The sequence below is a fragment of the Oncorhynchus masou genome, unplaced genomic scaffold (genome assembly GCF_036934945.1).
Source record: "Oncorhynchus masou masou isolate Uvic2021 unplaced genomic scaffold, UVic_Omas_1.1 unplaced_scaffold_984, whole genome shotgun sequence".
NCBI lineage: Eukaryota > Metazoa > Chordata > Actinopteri > Salmoniformes > Salmonidae > Oncorhynchus > Oncorhynchus masou.
Window position 1 is genome coordinate 120,043 of NW_027016357.1, and position 22,833 is coordinate 142,875.

At 48.0% G+C, this 22,833-nt stretch overlaps 1 protein-coding gene across 1 annotated transcript in view; it reads right to left on the minus strand.

The window, feature by feature from the left end:
• LOC135538570 (CD82 antigen-like) overlaps window positions 1-22,833 on the minus strand; it is a 73,593-nt gene that overhangs the window by 27,548 nt on the left and 23,212 nt on the right. The window contains exons 2-3 of the mRNA XM_064964461.1: window positions 16,835-16,907; window positions 13,356-13,428 (exon numbers count right to left, since the gene is read on the minus strand). Of these exons, the coding sequence (XP_064820533.1) occupies window positions 13,356-13,428; window positions 16,835-16,897 (136 nt within the window). The 5' untranslated portion in view covers window positions 16,898-16,907. The remainder of the gene's footprint in view (window positions 1-13,355; window positions 13,429-16,834; window positions 16,908-22,833) is intronic.

Here is a 22,833-nt window from a genome sequence, read left to right on the forward strand (position 1 = left end):
GATCCCTCTCCTCTAACGTTGGAACGGCTAGAGAACAGATCCCTCTCCTCATTACAGTTACTCTCACATTGGAACGGCTAGAGAACAGATCCCTCTCCTCATTACAGTTACTCTCACGTTGGAACGGCTGGAGAACAGATCCCTCTACTCTAACGTTGGAACGGCTAGAGAACAGATCCCTCTCCTCATTACAGTTACTCTCACGTTGGAACGGCTGGAGAACAGATCCCTCTCCTCTAACGTTGGAACGGCTAGAGAACAGATCCCTCTCCTCTAACGTTGGAACGGCTAGAGAACAGATCCCTCTCCTCTAACGTTGGAACGGCTAGAGAACAGATCCCTCTACTCTAACGTTGGAACGGCTAGAGAACAGATCCCTCTCCTCTAACGTTGGAACGGCTAGAGAACAGATCCCTCTACTCTAACGTTGGAACGGCTAGAGAAAAGATCCCTCTCCTCATTCCCGTTACTCTAACGTTGGAACGACTAGAGAACAGATCCCTCTCCTCTAACGTTGGAACGGCTAGAGAACAGATCCCTCTACTCTAACGTTGGAACGGCTAGAGAAAAGATCCCTCTCCTCATTCCCGTTACTCTAACGTTGGAACGACTAGAGAACAGATCCCTCTCCTCTCACGTTGGAACGGCTAGAGAACAGATCCATCTCCTCTTAACGTTGGAACGGCTAGAGAACAGATCCCTCTCCTCTTAACGTTGGAACGGCTAGAGAACAGATCCCTCTCCTCTAACGTTGGAACGGCTAGAGAACAGATCCCTCTCCTCTAACGTTGGAACGGCTAGAGAACAGATCCCTCTCCTCTAACGTTGGAACGGCTAGAGAACAGATCCCTCTCCTCTAACGTTGGAACGGCTAGAGAACAGATCCCTCTCCTCTAACGTTGGAACGGCTAGAGAACAGATCCCTCTCCTCTAACGTTGGAACGGCTAGAGAACAGATCCCTCTCCTCTAACGTTGGAACGGCTAGAGAACAGATCCCTCTCCTCTAACGTTGGAACGGCTAGAGAACAGATCCCTCTCCTCTAACGTTGGAACGGCTAGAGAACAGATCCCTCTCCTCTAACGTTGGAACGGCTAGAGAACAGATCCCTCTCCTCTAACGTTGGAACGGCTAGAGAACAGATCCCTCTCCTCTAACGTTGGAACGGCTAGAGAACAGATCCCTCTCCTCTAACGTTGGAACGGCTAGAGAACAGATCCCTCTCCTCTAACGTTGGAACGGCTAGAGAACAGATCCCTCTCCTCTAACGTTGGAACGGCTAGAGAACAGATCCCTCTCCTCTAACGTTGGAACGGCTAGAGAACAGATCCCTCTCCTCTAACGTTGGAACGGCTAGAGAACAGATCCCTCTCCTCTAACGTTGGAACGGCTAGAGAACAGATCCCTCTCCTCTAACGTTGGAACGGCTAGAGAACAGATCCCTCTCCTCTCACGTTGGAACGGCTAGAGAACAGATCCCTCTCCTCTAACGTTGGAACGGCTAGAGAACAGATCCCTCTACTCTAACGTTGGAACGGCTAAAGAACAGATCCCTCTACTCTAACGTTGGAACGGTTAGAGAACAGATCCCTCTCCTCATTCCCGTTACTCTAATGTTGGAACGGCTAGAGAACAGATCCCTCTCCTCTAATGTTGGAACGGCTAGAGAACAGATCCCTCTCCTCATTCCCGTTACTCTAATGTTGGAACGGCTAGAGAACAGATCCCTCTCCTCTAATGTTGGAACGGCTAAAGAACAGATCCCTCTCCTCTAACGTTGGAACGGCTAGAGAACAGATCCCTCTCCTCATTCCCGTTACTCTAATGTTGGAATGGCTAGAGAACAGATCCCTCTCCTCTAATGTTGGAACGGCTAAAGAACAGATCCCTCTCCTCTCACGTTGGAACGGCTGGAGAACAGATCCCTCTCCTCGCTAGAGAACAGATCCCTCTCCTCATTACAGTTACTCTCACGTTGGAACGGCTAGAGAACAGATCCCTCTCCTCTCACGTTGGAACGGCTAGAGAACAGATCCCTCTCCTCTCACGTTGGAACGGCTAGAGAACAGATCCCTCTCCTCTAACGTTGGAACGGCTAGAGAACAGATCTCTCTCCTCTAACGTTGGAACGGCTAGAGAACAGATCCCACTCCTCTAACGTTGGAACGGCTAGAGAACAGATCCCTCTCCTCTCATGTTGGAACGGCTAGAGAACAGATCCCTCTCCTCTCACGTTGGAACGGCTAGAGAACAGATCCCTCTCCTCTCACGTTGGAACGGCTAGAGAACAGATCCCTCTCCTCTAACGTTGGAACGGCTAGAGAACAGATCCCTCTCCTCTAACGTTGGAACGGCTAGAGAACAGATCTCTCTCCTCTAACGTTGGAACGGCTAGAGAACAGATCCCACTCCTCTAACGTTGGAACGGCTAGAGAACAGATCCCTCTCCTCTCATGTTGGAACGGCTAGAGAACAGATCCCTCTCCTCTAATGTTGGAACGGCTAGAGAACAGATCCCTCTCCTCATACAGTTACTCTCACGTTGGAACGGCTAGAGAACAGATCCCTCTTCTCTAACGTTGGAACGGCTAGAGAACAGATCCCTCTCCTCTAACGTTGGAACGGCTAGAGAACAGATCCCTCTCCTCTAACGTTGGAACGGCTAGAGAACAGATCCCTCTCCTCATTACAGTTACTCTCACGTTGGAACGGCTAGAGAACAGATCCCTCTCCTCTAACGTTGGAACGGCTAGAGAACAGATCCCTCTCCTCTCACGTTGGAACGGCTAGAGAACAGATCCCTCTCCTCTAACGTTGGAACGGCTAGAGAACAGATCCCTCTCCTCTAACGTTGGAACGGCTAGAGAACAGATCCCTCTCCTCTCACGTTGGAACGGCTAGAGAACAGATCCCTCTCCTCTAACGTTGGAACGGCTAGAGAACAGATCCCTCTCCTCTAACGTTGGAACGGCTGGAGAACAGATCCCTCTACTCTCACGTTGGAACGGCTGGAGAACAGATCCCTCTACTCTAACGTTGGAACGGCTAGAGAACAGATCCCTCTCCTCTAACGTTGGAACGGCTAGAGAACAGATCCCTCTCCTCTAACGTTGGAACGGCTAGAGAACAGATCCCTCTCCTCTCACGTTGGAACGGCTAGAGAACAGATCCCTCTCCTCTAACGTTGGAACGGCTAGAGAACAGATCCCTCTCCTCTAACGTTGGAACGGCTAGAGAACAGATCCCTCTCCTCTAACGTTGGAACGGCTAGAGAACAGATCCCTCTACTCTCACGTTGGAACGGCTGGAGAACAGATCCCTCTACTCTAACGTTGGAACGGCTAGAGAACAGATCCCACTCCTCTAACGTTGGAACGGCTAGAGAACAGATCCCACTCCTCTAACGTTGGAACGGCTAGAGAACAGATCCCTCTCCTCTCATGTTGGAACGGCTAGAGAACAGATCCCTCTCCTCTAATGTTGGAACGGCTAGAGAACAGATCCCTCTCCTCTAACGTTGGAACGGCTAGAGAACAGATCCCTCTCCTCTAACGTTGGAACGGCTAGAGAACAGATCTCTCTCCTCTAACGTTGGAACGGCTAGAGAACAGATCCCACTCCTCTAACGTTGGAACGGCTAGAGAACAGATCCCTCTCCTCTAACGTTGGAACGGCTAGAGAACAGATCCCTCTCCTCTAACGTTGGAACGGCTAGAGAACAGATCCCTCTCCTCTAACGTTGGAACGGCTAGAGAACAGATCCCACTCCTCTAACGTTGGAACGGCTAGAGAACAGATCCCTCTCCTCTCATGTTGGAACGGCTAGAGAACAGATCCCTCTCCTCTAACGTTGGAACGGCTAGAGAACAGATCCCTCTCCTCTAACGTTGGAACGGCTGGAGAACAGATCCCTCTACTCTAACGTTGGAACGGCTAGAGAACAGATCCCTCTCCTCTAACGTTGGAACGGCTAGAGAACAGATCCCTCTCCTCATTACAGTTACTCTCACGTTGGAACGGCTAGAGAACAGATCCCTCTCCTCTCACGTTGGAACGGCTAGAGAACAGATCCCTCTCCTCTCACGTTGGAACGGCTAGAGAACAGATCCCTCTCCTCTAACGTTGGAACGGCTAGAGAACAGATCTCTCTCCTCTAACGTTGGAACGGCTAGAGAACAGATCCCACTCCTCTAACGTTGGAACGGCTAGAGAACAGATCCCTCTCCTCTCATGTTGGAACGGCTAGAGAACAGATCCCTCTCCTCTCATGTTGGAACGGCTAGAGAACAGATCCCTCTCCTCTCACGTTGGAACGGCTAGAGAACAGATCCCTCTCCTCTCACGTTGGAACGGCTAGAGAACAGATCCCTCTCCTCTCACGTTGGAACGGCTAGAGAACAGATCCCTCTCCTCTAACGTTGGAACGGCTAGAGAACAGATCCCTCTCCTCTAACGTTGGAACGGCTAGAGAACAGATCTCTCTCCTCTAACGTTGGAACGGCTAGAGAACAGATCCCACTCCTCTAACGTTGGAACGGCTAGAGAACAGATCCCTCTCCTCTCATGTTGGAACGGCTAGAGAACAGATCCCTCTCCTCTAATGTTGGAACGGCTAGAGAACAGATCCCTCTCCTCATACAGTTACTCTCACGTTGGAACGGCTAGAGAACAGATCCCTCTTCTCTAACGTTGGAACGGCTAGAGAACAGATCCCTCTCCTCTAACGTTGGAACGGCTAGAGAACAGATCCCTCTCCTCTAACGTTGGAACGGCTAGAGAACAGATCCCTCTCCTCATTACAGTTACTCTCACGTTGGAACGGCTAGAGAACAGATCCCTCTCCTCTAACGTTGGAACGGCTAGAGAACAGATCCCTCTCCTCTCACGTTGGAACGGCTAGAGAACAGATCCCTCTCCTCTAACGTTGGAACGGCTAGAGAACAGATCCCTCTCCTCTAACGTTGGAACGGCTAGAGAACAGATCCCTCTCCTCTCACGTTGGAACGGCTAGAGAACAGATCCCTCTCCTCTAACGTTGGAACGGCTAGAGAACAGATCCCTCTCCTCTAACGTTGGAACGGCTGGAGAACAGATCCCTCTACTCTCACGTTGGAACGGCTGGAGAACAGATCCCTCTACTCTAACGTTGGAACGGCTAGAGAACAGATCCCTCTCCTCTAACGTTGGAACGGCTAGAGAACAGATCCCTCTCCTCTAACGTTGGAACGGCTAGAGAACAGATCCCTCTCCTCTCACGTTGGAACGGCTAGAGAACAGATCCCTCTCCTCTAACGTTGGAACGGCTAGAGAACAGATCCCTCTCCTCTAACGTTGGAACGGCTAGAGAACAGATCCCTCTCCTCTAACGTTGGAACGGCTAGAGAACAGATCCCTCTACTCTCACGTTGGAACGGCTGGAGAACAGATCCCTCTACTCTAACGTTGGAACGGCTAGAGAACAGATCCCACTCCTCTAACGTTGGAACGGCTAGAGAACAGATCCCACTCCTCTAACGTTGGAACGGCTAGAGAACAGATCCCTCTCCTCTCATGTTGGAACGGCTAGAGAACAGATCCCTCTCCTCTAACGTTGGAACGGCTAGAGAACAGATCCCTCTCCTCTAACGTTGGAACGGCTAGAGAACAGATCTCTCTCCTCTAACGTTGGAACGGCTAGAGAACAGATCCCTCTCCTCTAACGTTGGAACGGCTAGAGAACAGATCCCTCTCCTCTAACGTTGGAACGGCTAGAGAACAGATCCCTCTCCTCTAACGTTGGAACGGCTAGAGAACAGATCCCTCTCCTCTAACGTTGGAACGGCTAGAGAACAGATCCCACTCCTCTAACGTTGGAACGGCTAGAGAACAGATCCCTCTCCTCTCATGTTGGAACGGCTAGAGAACAGATCCCTCTCCTCTAACGTTGGAACGGCTAGAGAACAGATCCCTCTCCTCTAACGTTGGAACGGCTGGAGAACAGATCCCTCTACTCTAACGTTGGAACGGCTAGAGAACAGATCCCTCTCCTCTAACGTTGGAACGGCTAGAGAACAGATCCCTCTCCTCATTACAGTTACTCTCACGTTGGAACGGCTAGAGAACAGATCCCTCTCCTCTAACGTTGGAACGGCTAGAGAACAGATCCCTCTCCTCGCTAGAGAACAGATCCCTCTCCTCGCTAGAGAACAGATCCCTCTCCTCGCTAGAGAACAGATCCCTCTCCTCGCTAGAGAACAGATCCCTCTCCTCTAACGTTGGGGGGAGTGAACGGTGGTGGGATACCAATTAGTATCGCGATATCGACGGAGGGGGGGGATCAGTGGCCTAGCATCCTGTTCGCCCCGTCCCCCGCATCCTGTTCGCCCCGTCCCCCGCATCCTGTTCGCCCCGTCCCCCGCATCCTGTTCGCCCCGTCCCCCGCATCCTGTCCGCCCCGTCCCCCGCATCCTGTTCGCCCCGTCCCCCGCTCGCCCCGTCCCCCGCATCCTGTTCGCCCCATCCCCGCATCCTGTTCGCCCCGTCCCCCGCATCCTGTTCGCCCCGTCCCCGCATCCTGTTCGCCCCGTCCCCCGCATCCTGTCCGCCCCGTCCCCCGCATCCTGTCCGCCCCGTCCCCCGCATCCTGTCCGCCCCGTCCCCCGCATCCTGTCCCTGTTTTATAAAAACCTGTCACTGACATTCGTCCTTCTAGTCAATACAACTCATTGAATTTAACTTCACACTGTATAATAGGATGCTGCATGGATTGGTTGATTGGCTCATATTTGCAAAGGCCGAGCTGTGATTGGTCTGTATGTCATTGTGTCAGTCAGGGGACAACACTGCATTGAACCTATATAGCCTATATGAATCCTATACAGTTTAGTCTCCCATTAGGCCTATATGAATCCTATATAGTTTAGTCTCCCATTAGGCCTATATGAATCCTATACAGTTTAGTCTGCCATTAGGCCTATATGAATCCAATATAGTTTAGTCTGCCATTAGGCCTATACGAATCCTATATAGTCTCCCATTAGGCCTATATGAATCCTATATAGTTTATTCTCCCATTAGGCCTATATGAATCCTATATAGTTTAGTCTCCCATTAGGCCTATATGAATCCTATATAGTTTAGTCTCCCATTAGGCCTACATGAATCCTATATAGTATAGTCTCCCATTAGGCCTATATGAATCCTATATAGTTTAGTCTCCCATTAGGCCTATATGAATCCTACCTTGGAATCACATCTCACAAGTAGCAAACCCTTTTCCTTTCTTCCTGGACCAAATCAGATGTGCCTAAACCTAGTGTGAAGTTACCAGGTTGTTAGCTAGCTAGGTAACATGAAGTTGTTTGTTATCGAACCAATAATTAGCAACCCGGGATTAGTTTAAAAACGGCCCCCGACGTGGTTTTGTGAAATTTTATCAAATGCGCACGAATCCCAGTAGAAATCAATAAAAAAGGTTACTTCTGGTAATATGAGTCATATAGGAAAAAAAGAGTAGAGGGCCTAGAGAGTTGCCCTGCGGTACACCAAACTTTAAAATGTTTGACATTAGAGAAGCTTCCACTAAAAGAAACCCCCTAGGTTCTATTAGATAGATTGCTCTGAATCCACGGTATGGCAGAGGTTGAAAAGTCATTACACATATTTTTCAACAACAGGTTATGGTCAATAATATGAAAAGCTGCACTGAAATCTAACAATACAGCTCCCACAATCTTCTAATGACCCATTTCTTTCAACCAATCATCAGTCATGTGTGTCAGTGCAGTACGTGTTGAGTGCCCTTCTCTATAAGCATGCTGAAAGTCTGTTGTTCATTTGTTTACAGAGAAATAGCATTGTACTTGATCAAACACCATTTTTTCCCCAACAGTTTGCTAAGAGCTGGTAGCAAGCTGATAGGTCTGCTGTTAGAACCAGTAAAGGTGGCTTTACCACTCTTGGGTAGTGGAATGACTTTGGCTTCCCTCCAGGCCTGAGGACAAAGACTTTCCTCTTAGGCTCAGGTTAAAAATATGACAGATAGGAGTGGCTATAGAGTCAGCTACCATCCTCAGTAGGAGTGGCTATAGAGTCAGCTACCATCCTCAGTAGGAGTGGCTATAGAGTCAGCTACCATCCTCAGTAGGAGTGGCTATAGAGTCAGCTACCATCCTCAGTAGGAGTGGCTATAGAGTCAGCTACCATCCTCAGTAGGAGTGGCTATAGAGTCAGCTACCATCCTCAGTAGGAGTGGCTATAGAGTCAGCTACCATCCTCAGTAGGAGTGGCTATAGAGTCAGCTACCATCCTCAGTAGGAGTGGCTATAGAGTCAGCTACCATCCTCAGTAGGAGTGGCTATAGAGTCAGCTACCATCCTCAGTAGGAGTGGCTTTAGAGTCAGCTACCATCCTCAGTAGGAGTGGCTATAGAGTCAGCTACCATCCTCAGTAGGAGTGTCTATAGAGTCAGCTACCATCCTCAGTAGGAGTGTCTATAGAGTCAGCTACCATCCTCAGTAGGAGTGGCTATAGAGTCAGCTACCATCCTCAGTAGTAGGGGCTATAGAGTCAGCTACCATCCTCAGTAAGAGTGGCTATAGAGTCAGCTACCATCCTCAGTAGGAGTGGCTATAGAGTCAGCTACCATCCTCAGTAGGAGTGGCTATAGAGTCAGCTACCATCCTCAGTAAGAGTGGCTATAGAGTCAGTAGGAGGGGCTATAGAGTCAGTAGGAGGGGCTATAGAGTCAGCTACCATCCTCAGTAGGAGTGGCTATAGAGTCAGTAGGAGGGGCTATAGAGTCAGCTACCATCCTCAGTAGGAGGGGCTATAGAGTCAGTAGGAGGGGCTATAGAGTCAGCTACCATCCTCAGTAGGAGTGGCTATAGAGTCAGTAGGAGTGGCTATAGAGTCAGTAGGAGGGGCTATAGAGTCAGCTACCATCCTCAGTAGGAGTGGCTATAGAGTCAGCTACCATCCTCAGTAGGAGTGGGTATAGAGTCAGCTACCATCCTCAGTAGGAGTGGGTATAGAGTCAGCTACCATCCTCAGTAGTAGGGGCTATAGAGTCAGCTACCATCCTCAGTAAGAGTGGCTATAGAGTCAGCTACCATCCTCAGTAGGAGTGGCTATAGAGTCAGCTACCATCCTCAGTAGGAGTGTCTATAGAGTCAGCTACCATCCTCAGTAGGAGTGTCTATAGAGTCAGCTACCATCCTCGGTAGGAGTGGCTATAGAGTCAGCTACCATCCTCAGTAGGAGTGGCTATAGAGTCAGATACCATCCTCAGTAGGAGTGGCTATAGAGTCAGCTACCATCCTCAGTAGGAGTGGCTATAGAGTCAGCTTCCATCCTCAGTAGGAGTGGCTATAGAGTCAGCTTCCATCCTCAGTAGGAGTGGCTATAGAGTCAGCTACCATCCTCAGTAGGAGTGGCTATAGAGTCAGCTACCATCCTCAGTAGGAGTGGCTATAGAGTCAGCTACCATCCTCAGTAGGAGTGGCTATAGAGTCAGCCACCATCCTCAGTAGGAGTGGCTATAGAGTCAGCTACCATCCTCAGTAGGAGGGGCTATAGAGTCAGCTACCATCCTCAGTAGGAGTGGCTATAGAGTCAGCTACCATCCTCAGTAGGAGTGGCTATAGAGTCAGCTACCATCCTCAGTAGGAGTGGCTATAGAGTCAGCTACCATCCTCAGTAGGAGTGGCTATAGAGTCAGCTACCATCCTCAGTAGGAGTGACTATAGAGTCAGCTACCATCCTCAGTAGGAGTGGTTATAGAGTCAGCTACCATCCTCAGTAGGAGTGGCTATAGAGTCAGCTACCATCCTCAGTAGGAGTGGCTATAGAGTCAGTTACCATCCTCAGTAGGAGTGGCTATAGAGTCAGTTACCATCCTCAGTAGGAGTGGCTATAGAGTCAGCTACCATCCTCAGTAGGAGTGGCTATAGAGTCAGTTACCATCCTCAGTAAGAGTGGCTATAGAGTCAGTTACCATCCTCAGTAGGAGTGGCTATAGAGTCAGCTACCATCCTCAGTAAGAGTGGCTATAGAGTCAGTTACCATCCTCAGTAGGAGTGGCTATAGAGTCAGCTACCATCCTCAGTAGGAGTGGCTATAGAGTCAGCTACCATCCTCAGTAGGAGTGGCTATAGAGTCAGCTACCATCCTCAGTAGGAGTGGCTATAGAGTCAGCTACCATCCTCAGTAGCTTTCCATCTAAGTTGTCAATGCCAGGAGGTTTGTCATTATTGTTCGTTAACAACTATTGTTCCACCTCTGCCACACTAACTTGACAGAATTCCAACTTGAAATGCTTTTCTTTCATTATGTGTTTTTTTAATGCATGAATACAATTTGCTCACTGTTCGTTGTTGGCATTTCCTGCCTAAGTTTCCTGTTGGCATTTCCTGCCTAACGCTAACACACTTTGCCAATGAAGTAATCAATAAAATAAATTGGCAACATCAAATGGTTTTGTGATGAATAAAGCCATCTGATTGGATGAAATATGGGGCTAAATTCTACCCATAATTCCATTTAAAGTACTCCCATTATTCTTTATATCATTGATCTTGGCCTCATAATAAAGTTCCTTCTTCTTTTAGTTGAGTTTGAGTCACAATTTCTCAATTTGTCAGTGAACTTGTAAAGTCAACGCAGACTGGTCTGTGCTCTTGGTTATAACAGATGATACATTGTATCAACATAAAGTCAACTCAGACTGGTCTGTGCTCTTGGTTATAACAGATGATACATTGTATCAACATAAAGTCAACGCAGACTGGTCTGTGCTCTTGGTTATAACAGATGATACATTGTATCAACATAAAGTCAACTCAGACTGGTCTGTGCTCCTGGTTATAACAGATGAAATGATACATTGTATCAACATAAAGTCAACTCAGACTGGTCTGTGCTCCTGGTTATAACAGATGATACATTGTATCAACATAAAGTCAACTCAGACTGGTCTGTGCTCTTGGTTATAACAGATGAAATGATACATTGTATCAACATAAAGTCAACTCAGACTGGTCTGTGCTCCTGGTTATAACAGATGAAATGATACATTGTATCAACATAAAGTCAACTCAGACTGGTCTGTGCTCTTGGTTATAACAGATGATACATTGTATCAACATAAAGTCAACTCAGACTGGTCTGTGCTCTTGGTTATAACAGATGATACATTGTATCAACATAAAGTCAACTCAGACTGGTCTGTGCTCCTGGTTATAACAGATGAAATGATACATTGTATCAACATAAAGTCAACTCAGACTGGTCTGTGCTCCTGGTTATAACAGATGAAATGATACATTGTATCAACATAAAGTCAACTCAGACTGGCCCTGTGCTCTTGGTTATAACAGATGAAATGATACATTGTATCAACATAAAGTCAACTCAGACTGGTCTGTGCTCTTGGTTATAACAGATGATACATTGTATCAACATAAAGTCAACGCAGACTGGTCTGTGCTCTTGGTTATAACAGATGATACATTGTATCAACATAAAATCAACTCAGACTGGTCTGTGCTCTTGGTTATAACAGATGAAATGATACATTGTATCAACATAAAGTCAACTCAGACTGGTCTGTGCTCTTGGTTATAACAGATGAAATGATACATTGTATCAACATAAAGTCAACTCAGACTGGCCTGTGCTCCTGGTTATAACAGATGAAATGATACATTGTATCAACATAAAGTCAACTCAGACTGGTCTGTGCTCTTGGTTATAACAGATGAAATGATACATTGTATCAACATAAAGTCAACTCAGACTGGTCTGTGCTCTTGGTTATAACAGATGAAATGATACATTGTATCAACAATGGAGCAGTGCAGGCAGAGTAAACAATGTAACAGAAGTAACAGAAGACTCATCAGGGTCTGCATCCCGCTCGCCATCACGGCTGCATTATAATATAAAACAGAGAGGAATAGATGGGCATCAACTATTGCTATCATTATCATTCCTCTGGTGAAATGACTGCCACATTACTGTCATTCCTCTGGTGAAATGACTGCCACATTGTCATTCCTCTGGTGAAATGACTGCCACATTGTCATTCCTCTGGTGAAATGACTGCCACATTGTCATTCCTCTGGTGAAATGACTGCCACATTGTCATTCCTCTGGTGAAATGACTGCCACATTGTCATTCCTCTGGTGAAATGACTGCCACATTGTCATTCCTCTGGTGAAATGACTGCCACATTGTCATTCCTCTGGTGAAATGACTGCCACATTACTGTCATTCCTCTGGTGAAATGACTGCCACATTACTGTCATTCCTCTGGTGAAATGACTGCCACATTACTGTCATTCCTCTGGTGAAATGACTGCCACATTACTGTCATTCCTCTGGTGAAATGACTGCCACATTACTGTCATTCCTCTGGTGAAATGACTGCCACATTACTGTCATTCCTCTGGTGAAATGACTGCCACATTACTGTCATTCCTCTGGTGAAATGACTGCCACATTACTGTCATTCCTCTGGTGAAATGACTGCCACATTACTGTCATTCCTCTGGTGAAATGACTGCCACATTACTGTCATTCCTCTGGTGAAATGACTGCCACATTACTGTCATTCCTCTGGTGAAATGACTGCCACATTACTGTCATTCCTCTGGTGAAATGACTGCCACATTACTGTCATTCCTCTGGTGAAATGACTGCCACATTACTGTCCTTCCTCTGGTGAAATGACTGCCACATTACTGTCCTTCCTCTGGTGAAATGACTGCCACGTTACTGTCCTTCCTCTGGTGAAATGACTGCCACGTTACTGTCCTTCCTCTGGTGAAATGACTGCCACGTTACTGTCCTTCCTCTGGTGAAATGACTGCCACGTTACTGTCCTTCCTCTGGTGAAATGACTGCCACGTTACTGTCCTTCCTCTGGTGAAATGACTGCCACGTTACTGTCCTTCCTCTGGTGAAATGACTGCCACGTTACTGTCCTTCCTCTGGTGAAATGACTGCCACGTTACTGTCCTTCCTCTGGTGAAATGACTGCCACGTTACTGTCCTTCCTCTGGTGAAATGACTGCCACGTTACTGTCCTTCCTCTGGTGAAATGACTGCCACGTTACTGTCCTTCCTCTGGTGAAATGACTGCCACATTACTGTCCTTCCTCTGGTGAAATGACTGCCACATTACTGTCCTTCCTCTGGTGAAATGACTGCCACATTACTGTCCTTCCTCTGGTGAAATGACTGCCACATTACTGTCTTTCCTCTGGTGAAATGACTGCCACATTACTGTCTTTCCTCTGGTGAAATGACTGCCACATTACTGTCTTTCCTCTGGTGAAATGACTGTCACATTAGTATGTATAGTTTGATAAACTTACGCAGGATGACCATGAAGCTCTCATTGTCCAGAAGGACCCACAGTCCGAACCCCATGATGAGGGCGCCAAACAGCTGCAGATGGGGAGAGAGAGAGACGGAGGGAGAGAAAGAGACAGAGAGAGTAGTGATGTTTCTCTACATCAGTCCTGTTCCATTCTAGTTTCTCTACATCAGTCCTGTTAGTAGTGATGTTTCTCTACATCAGTTCTGTTAGTAGTGATGTTTCTCTACATCAGTCCTGTTCCATTCTAGTTTCTCTACATCAGTCCTGTTAGTAGTGATGTTTCTCTACATCAGTCCTGTTAGTAGTGATGTTTCTCTACATCAGTCCTGTTCCATTCTAGTTTCTCTACTTCAGTCCTGTTAGTAGTGATGTTTCTCTACATCAGTCCTGTTCCATTCTAGTTTCTCTACATCAGTCCTGTTAGTAGTGATGTTTCTCTACATCAGTCCTGTTCCATTCTAGTTTCTCTACATCAGTCCTGTTAGTAGTGATGTTTCTCTACATCAGTCCTGTTCCATTCTAGTTTCTCTACATCAGTCCTGTTCCATTCTAGTTTCTCTACATCAGTCCTGTTAGTAGTGAGATCACACCATACATTCACAGTGTAACTTAAAAGCCTTAAGCTCTGGATCAGACTTTTAATTGACCCTGTTCAGAGATGGGAATGATGCATGATAGAGAGAGAGGGGGGTTGTGGGAGCCTTGGATTGAGCGGATGAGTATCTCCGTGGTAACCAGGCCACAATCACTTAATCTGCTCTCTAATGAAGAAACCAGGGAGAGAGGGATGGAGGGAGGGGGCGAGAGAGAGAGGGGGCATGAGAGAGAGAGAGAGGGGGCATGAGAGAGAGAGGGGGGCATGAGAGAGAGAGTGGGCATGAGAGAGAGAGCATGAGAGAGAGAGCATGAGAGAGGGAGAGGGCATGAGAGAGAGAGAGAGGGGCATGAGAGAGAGAGAGGGAGAGGGCATGAGAGAGAGAGAGAGAGGGGGCATGAGAGAGAGAGAGGGAGAGGGCATGAGAGAGAGAGAGAGAGGGGCAGAGAGAGAGAGAGAGAGGGGGCATGAGAGAGAGAGAGAGAGGGGGGCATGAGAGAGAGAGAGAGAGAGAGAGAGAGAGCGAGAGGGGGCATGAGAGAGAGAGAGAGGGGCATGAGAGAGAGAGAGAGAGAGAGAGAGAGAGAGAGAGAGAGAGAGGGGGCATGAGAGAGAGAGAGAGAGAGAGAGAGAGAGAGGGGGCATGAGAGAGAGAGAGAGAGAGAGAGAGAGAGAGGGGGGCATGAGAGAGAGAGAGAGAGAGAGAGAGAGGGGCATGAGAGAGAGAGAGAGAGAGAGAGAGAGAGGGGGCAGAGAGAGAGAGAGAGAGAGAGAGGGGCATGAGAGAGAGAGAGAGAGAGAGGGGGCATGAGAGAGAGAGAGAGAGAGAGAGAGAGAGGGGGCATGAGAGAGAGAGAGAGAGAGAGAGAGAGGGGGCATGAGAGAGAGAGAGAGAGAGAGAGGGGGCATGAGAGAGAGAGAGAGAGAGAGAGAGAGAGAGAGGGGGGCATGAGAGAGAGAGAGAGAGAGAGAGAGAGAGAGAAAGGGAGAGAGAGAGAAAGGGCATGAGAGAGAGAGAGAGAGAAAGGGCATGAGAGAGAGAGAGAGAGAGAAGGGCATGAGAGAGAGAGAGAGAAAGGGCATGAGAGAGAGAGAGAGAAAGGGCATGAGAGAGAGAGAGAGAGAGGGCATGAGAGAGAGGGGGCATGAGAGAGAGGGGGCATGAGAGAGAGAGAGAGAGAGAGAGAGGGGGCATGAGAGAGAGAGAGAGAGAGAGAGAGAGAGAGAGAAAGGGCATGAGAGAGAGAGAGAGAGAAAGGGCAGGAGAGAGAGAGAGAGAGAGAGAGAAAGGGCATGAGAGAGAGAGAGAGAGAAAGGGCATGAGAGAGAGAGAGAGAAAGGGCATGAGAGAGAGAGAAAGGGCATGAGAGAAAGGGCATGAGAGGGCAGAGAGAGAGAAAGGGCATGAGAGAGAAAAGGGCATGAGAGAGAGAGAAAAAGGGCATGAGAGAGAGAGAAAAAGGGCATGAGAGAGAAAAAGGGCATGAGAGAGAGAGAGAGAGAGAAAGGGCATGAGAGAGAGAAAAAGGGCATGAGAGAGAGAGAAAAAGGGCATGAGAGAGAGAGAGAGAGAGAGGGGCATGAGAGAGAGAGAGAGAGAGAGAGAGAGGGGCATGAGAGAGAGAGAGAGAGAGAGAGAGAGGGGGCATGAGAGAGAGAGAGAGAGAGAGAGAGAGAGAGAGGGGCATGAGAGAGAGAGAGAGAGAGAGAGAGAGAGAGAGAAAGGGCATGAGAGAGAGAGAGAGAGAGAGAAAGGGCATGAGAGCGAGAGAGAGAAAGGGCATGAGAGAGAGAGAAAGGGCATGAGAGAGAGAGAGAGAAAGGGCATGAGAGAGAGAGAGAAAGGGCATGAGAGAGAGAGAGAGAGAAAAGGGCATGAGAGAGAGAGAGAAAGGGCATGAGAGAGAGAGAGAAAAGGGCATGAGAGAGAGAGAGAAGAAAGGCATGAGAGAGAGAGAGAAAGGGCATGAGAGAGAGAGAGAGAAAGGGCATGAGAGAGAGAGAGAGAAAGGGCATGAGAGAGAGAGAGAGAAAGGGCATGAGAGAGAGAGAGAGAGAAAGGGCATGAGAGAGAGAGAGAGAGAGAAGGGCATGAGAGAGAGAGAGAGAGAAAGGGCATGAGAGAGAGAGAGAAAGGGCATGAGAGAGAGAGAGAGAGAGAAAGGGCATGAGAGAGAGAGAGAAAGGGCATGAGAGAGAGAGAGAGAGAGAAAGGGCATGAGAGAGAGAGAAAGGGCATGAGAGAGAGAGAAAGGGCATGAGAGAGAGAGAGAGAGAAAGGGCATGAGAGAGAGAGAGAGAGAGAAAGGGCATGAGAGAGAGAGAGAGAGAAAGGGCATGAGAGAGAGAGAGAGAGAGAGAAAGAGAGAGAGAGAAGGGCAGAGAGCAGAGAGAGAGAGAGAGAGAAAGGGCATGAGAGAGAGAGAGAGAGAGAAAGGGCATGAGAGAGAGAGAGAGAGAGGGCAAGGGCATGAGAGAGAGAGAGAGAGAGAGAGAGAAAGGGCATGAGAGAGAGAGAGAGAGAGAAAGGGCATGAGAGAGAGAGAGAGAGAAAGGGCATGAGAGAGAGAGAGAGAGAGAAAGGGCATGAGAGAGAGAGAGAGAAAGGGCATGAGAGCTAAAGGGCGCGCGAGAGTGAATGATGTCAGAGAATGAGAGAGTGAAACAAGAAGACAAAGGATGACAGAGAGTAGTTGGTGTGTGTTGATGAGTTCACATTCCCTCCCACCGACTCGACCTCAACCCGGTCCAGCAGGGCAATAGAGCCGTGGCGGTCAGACGGTTGTTATGTCATGCACGGTTTTCATCCACTCAGAGGAGAGGCTGAGGTCCTGCACTGTATTGGCATGTCATCTGTGTCTGGGAAATAAGATACTTACGAAGAAGAGGACATTGAACAGGAACAGGAAGTACTTGGTTGCCTTCATGCAGCCTTTCCCCATTGTGATCGCTCTGTGAACAACAACAGAATACAAAATATTTAGTCAAACTTTATTTGAAGAGTACGTAAAGCATTAATATAATACGACCATGAAGATAAAAATCACAGGTCAGGTCAGACATCCCTGTGGTCTACTGAAGAGTTTAACACGATGCCATCAAAGTACAGAGGGGACATGATCCACATAAGTGTGTGTGTGTCTGGATTTGCTGGTGTGAGAGGCCTACAGTATACGTGGTGACAGACGCCTGGAACCCCCTGACCTGCTGGCTAAGCTGCTGAGATGATAGAGACCTGGATCTCTAGGAGACAGATGCCTGGAACCCCCTGACCTGCTGGCTAAGCTGCTGAGATGATAGAGACCAGGATCTCTAGGAGACAGATGCCTGGAACCCCCTGACCTGCTGGCTAAGCTGCTGAGATGATAGAGACCAGGATCTCTAGGAGACAGATGCCTGGAACCCCCTGACCTGCTGGCTAAGCTGCTGAGATGATAGAGACCTGGATCTCTAGGAGACAGATGCCTGGAACCCCCTGACCTGCTGGCTAAGCTGCTGAGATGATAGAGACCTGGATCTCTAGGAGACAGATGCCTGGAACCCCCTGACCTGCTGGCTAAGCTGCTGAGATGATAGGTACCTGGATCTCTAGGAGGCAGATGCCTGGAACCCCCTGACCTGTTGGCTAAGCTGCTGAGATGATAGAGACCTGGATCTCTAGGAGACAGATGCCTGGAACCCCCTGACCTGCTGGCTAAGCTGCTGAGATGATAGAGACCTGGATCTCTAGGAGACAGATGCCTGGAACCCCCTGACCTGTTGGCTAAGCTGCTGAGATGATAGAGACCTGGATCTCTAGGAGACAGATGCCTGGAACCCCCTGACCTGTTGGCTAAGCTGCTGAGATGATAGGTACCTGGATCTCTAGGAGGCAGATGCCTGGAACCCCCTGACCTGTTGGCTAAGCTGCTGAGACGATAGAGGGTGTAACAGAGCGAGAGACGATAGAGGGTGTAACAGAGCGAGAGACGATAGAGGGTGTAACAGAGCGAGAGACGATAGAGGGTGTAACAGAGCGAGAGACAATAGAGGGTGTAACAGAGCGAGAGACAATAGAGGGTGTAACAGAGCGAGAGACGATAGAGGGTGTAACAGAGAGAGAGAGATGATAGAGGGTTAACAGCATGGGTTAGCCATAGTCCACCTCACATTGACAGCTGGAGAGTATTATAGACCAGGAAGTTAAGATAATGTCGGTCATTACAACGACCCGGTGTCAGGGAGAGAGAATCTACATCCCGGTTCTCCACACTTCTCAAAAAAAAAAGTGCACTTGGACACTCCCTCCAGCCAATTCTTACACCAATCGAATACTTTCAAATCCATGACAGGGAGTGTGCGAGTGCCCGCTTGGGGAAAAGAGCGGGAAATAAATGGGGGACGCAGACCAAAGAGGTGATACGGCGGCTAACTAGACCGAACTAACACCGGTCCAACACGGGGCCGAACTAACACCGGTCAAACAGGGTGCCGGACTAACACCGGTCAAACAGGGTGCCGGACTAACACCGGTCAAACAGGGTGCCGGACTAACACCGGTCAAACAGGGTGCCGGACTAACACCGGTCAAACAGGGTGCCGAACTAACACCGGTCCAACAGGGTGCCGAACTAACACCGGTCCAACATGGGACCGAACTAACACCAATCCAACATGGGACCGAACTAACACCGGTCCAACACGGGACCGAACTAACACCGGTCCAACACGGGACCGAACTAACACCGGTCCAACACGGGACCGAACTAACACCGGTCCAACACGGGACCGAACTAACACCGGTCCAACACGGGACCGAACTAACACCGGTCCAACACGGGACCGAACTAACACCGGTCCAACATGGGACCAAACTAACACGCGACCAACATTGGACCGAACTAACACCGGTCAAACATCGGACCGAACTAACACCGGTCAAACATCGGACCGAACTAACACCGGTCCAACACGGGACCGAACTAACACCGGTCAAACATCGGACTTAAAAACGGTCCCACAGCCAGGAGGCCCGAACGTGAATATATAGTGAAACAAGGCTGTTCCATTATGTTAACTAGTCAACATAAGACCAGTTTACTGCCATGTTAACGATGTGTTCAAAGAGCCCCTTCAGCCACAAGACGGGCCAGTCGTTACAGAGGAGGTCTGTGAGTCAGACAGTTAAACCAGGCTAAACGGTCTCAACATACTGTTTAAAAACACAGGGACACATACAGTGGAAAACATGACAGGGCTGTAATATAGAAGTGGACACCAACTTGCACACCAAGGATGCATCCTAAATGCAACCATATCCCCTATATAGTGCACTACTGTTGACCAGGGCCCTATATAGTGCACTACTGTTGACCAGGGCCCTATATAGTGCACTACTGTTGACCAGGGCCCTATATAGTGCACTACTGTTGACCAGGGCCCTATATAGTGCACTACTGTTGACCAGGGCCCTATATAGTGCACTATTGTTGACCAGGGCCCTATATAGCGCACTACTGTTGACCAGGGCCCTGTATAGTGCACTACTGTTGACCAGGGCCCTGTATAGTGCACTACTGTTAACCAGGGCCCTATATAGCGCACTACTGTTGACCAGGGCCCTATATAGCGCACTACTGTTGACCAGGGCCCTATATAGCGCACTACTGTTGACCAGGGCCCTATATAGCGCACTACTGTTGACCAGGGCCCTGTATAGCGCACTACTGTTGACCAGGGCCCTGTATAGCGCACTACTGTTGACCAGGGCCCTATATAGCGCACTACCTTTAGACCAGGGCCCTATATAGTGCACTACTGTTGACCAGGGCCCTATATAGCGCACTACTGTTGACCAGGGCCCTATATAGCGCACTACTGTTGACCAGGGCCCTATATAGCGCACTACTGTTGACCAGGGCCCTATATAGCGCACTACCTTTAGACCAGGGCCCTATATAGCGCACTACCTTTAGACCAAGGCCCTATATAGCGCACTACCTTTAGACCAGGGCCCTATATAGCGCACTACTGTTGACCAGGGCCCTATATAGCGCACTACTGTTGACCAGGGCCCTATATAGCGCACTACTGTTGACCAGGGCCCTATATAGCGCACTACTGTTGACCAGGGCCCTATATAGCGCACTACTGTTGACCAGGGCCCTGTATAGCGCACTACTGTTGACCAGGGCCCTGTATAGCGCACTACTGTTGACCAGGGCCCTGTATAGCGCACTACTGTTGACCAGGGCCCTGTATAGCGCACTACTGTTGACCAGGGCCCTGTATAGCGCACTACTGTTGACCAGGGCCCTGTATAGCGCACTACTGTTGACCAGGGCCCTATATAGCGCACTACTGTTGACCAGGGCCCTATATAGCGCACTACTGTTGACCAGGGCCCTGTATAGCGCACTACTGTTGACCAGGGCCCTATATAGCGCACTACTGTTGACCAGGGCCCTATATAGCGCACTACTGTTGACCAGGGCCCTGTATAGCGCACTACTGTTGACCAGGGCCCTGTATAGCGCACTACTGTTGACCAGGGCCCTGTATAGCGCACTACTGTTGACCAGGGCCCTATATAGCGCACTACCTTTAGACCAGGGCCCTATATAGTGCACTACTGTTGACCAGGGCCCTATATAGTGCACTACTGTTGACCAGGGCCCTATATAGCGCACTACTGTTGACCAGGGCCCTATATAGCGCACTACTGTTGACCAGGGCCCTATATAGCGCACTACTGTTGACCAGGGCCCTATATAGCGCACTACCTTTAGACCAAGGCCCTATATAGCGCACTACCTTTAGACCAGGGCCCTATATAGCGCACTACTGTTGACCAGGGCCCTATATAGCACACTACTGTTGACCAGGGCCCTATATAGCGCACTACTGTTGACCAGGGCCCATAAGAGAAAGGGAGGCTATTTGTAAAACCTCCGTGAAGAATGAGGGATTCTCCAGACACTGCAACTTCACCAGCTGCAGCGTTGCCTCGATGTTAAGTTAAGGGCATTTCCATGTAAAAGGACCCATGAGCACCAACATGTGAACTTCATAGGAGCATATCAAAATTGGGTGACAAATGAAAGTGAACCCACTGGGCACAGACGTCAATTCAATGTCTATTCCATATGGGTTCAACTTATTTCGTAGAAATGATGTAAAAACAACTTTGATTCATGTGAAGCGGTCTTTTCAAAACAGCTCTTACATTAAAAAGGGCGTTATTATACACATTTTTCACATTTTCAGTGTTATTCCAACCTCATAAAAACACAGGAATATCTGTTTTTTGACTGCACTGGGCCTTTAAAAAAAGGTATTAGAAATAAAGTGGGTTCAGAAAGTATTTGCACCCTTGATAAACATGAGCAAAAACAACTGCATAAAATAAATAAAAAATACTGAGCTATATTGTATTATTTTGTACTTATACTCAAACAGTTAGGGGTCAAATAGATTCACTTCCCTTCATTTCAATAGCTCACTTTGTGAGGATCAGGGCAGAGACTTTTTCTAAAAAATGTTTTCTGAGATTGAGAACACATTGGGAGAGATGTTCGACCATTCCTCCAAACAGAATGTGTCCAGAACATTGATCTCCTTCGTCTGAGTTTACGAACTTGGTCCTTGTTCAATTCAAACCGCAGCTTTTCAAATGTGTCTCAAGGTCTGGAGACTGAGACGGCCATTGGAAAAATGTTGATTGTGTGGATTCATTTCTATGTGGATTTTAAAATGTGTTGCTTTTGGGGTTATTGTCTCGCTGGGAGATCCACTTGCGGACAACTTTTAGTCACCAGTCAGAGGCAACCAGAGTTTTTGGCAAAAATGTCCTGGTACTGGGTACAGTTCATGGTGCTGTTTACCTTAACGGCCTCAGGACCGATGGAAGTAATAAATCCCCAAAACACCAAAGATCCACCACTAGGTATTTTACAGTGGGTTCGGGGTTCATTCTCATTTCCACAACCAAACCCACCGCTTGGCCAAAGAGCTCTATTTCCATCTCATTGGACGAAAGCACCAGTTCCAAATCCCGGGCCAACACCGTTTAGTAAACTCCAGGCGTTGACATTTGTTGGATGACAAGAAAATAGTGCTCTTATATTTAGTTTTAGCAGAAATATTATTTGCCTTCTTTAAGATGAAGAAATATGACCTAGTATCTTTTGTCATTCTGTTACCAAACCCAACCTGCACCGTTCTGTAAGAGTAAATGTGTTTTTGTAAAACAAATGTTCAGTGGAAATAGTTCAAAAGTAGTCCTCCTGTATATGTTGTTCGGTTTGTTCAACGTTGCAATCAAATAAATAAATAAAAATAATAATAAATAAATAAATAAATAAATAAAAATAAATAAAAATAATAAAAATAAATAAATATAAATATATATAAATAAATATAAATAAAAATATATATATATTTTTTAAAGCTTATACTTGAAAAGTCTGAGTCTAAGCATCATTTTGTTATCGTGGAATTACCCTTCATCAATCACAGGTCTATATAAAAGTTCTAGAGACCCTGCGAAGACCAAAGACCTAAAACAGCGAGGGTCCGGGCTATTGCCCCCCGACCACAATATTGAACTCAAATTGTTACATTTTCCAAAAATTCTCTGTTAAAAACGCCACCGTTCACCGCCACCCGGCAGGTGAGCGTGAACTCACCGCGACCTCCGCTGCTTGTGGTCATTTGTCTTTGCGGTGCGTCTCTTCTCTTTGCGGGCATGTCTCATATCCAGAAAGGCACAGTGACTAAGATCAAATGAAGTCTCCAAGACTAACCTCAAAGCTGCTGTTTATGACATTATGGCAGTGATTTATCTTTGTCTGTTAAGTGCTGGAACATTATATAGAAGAGAGGCTATATAACACAGTAG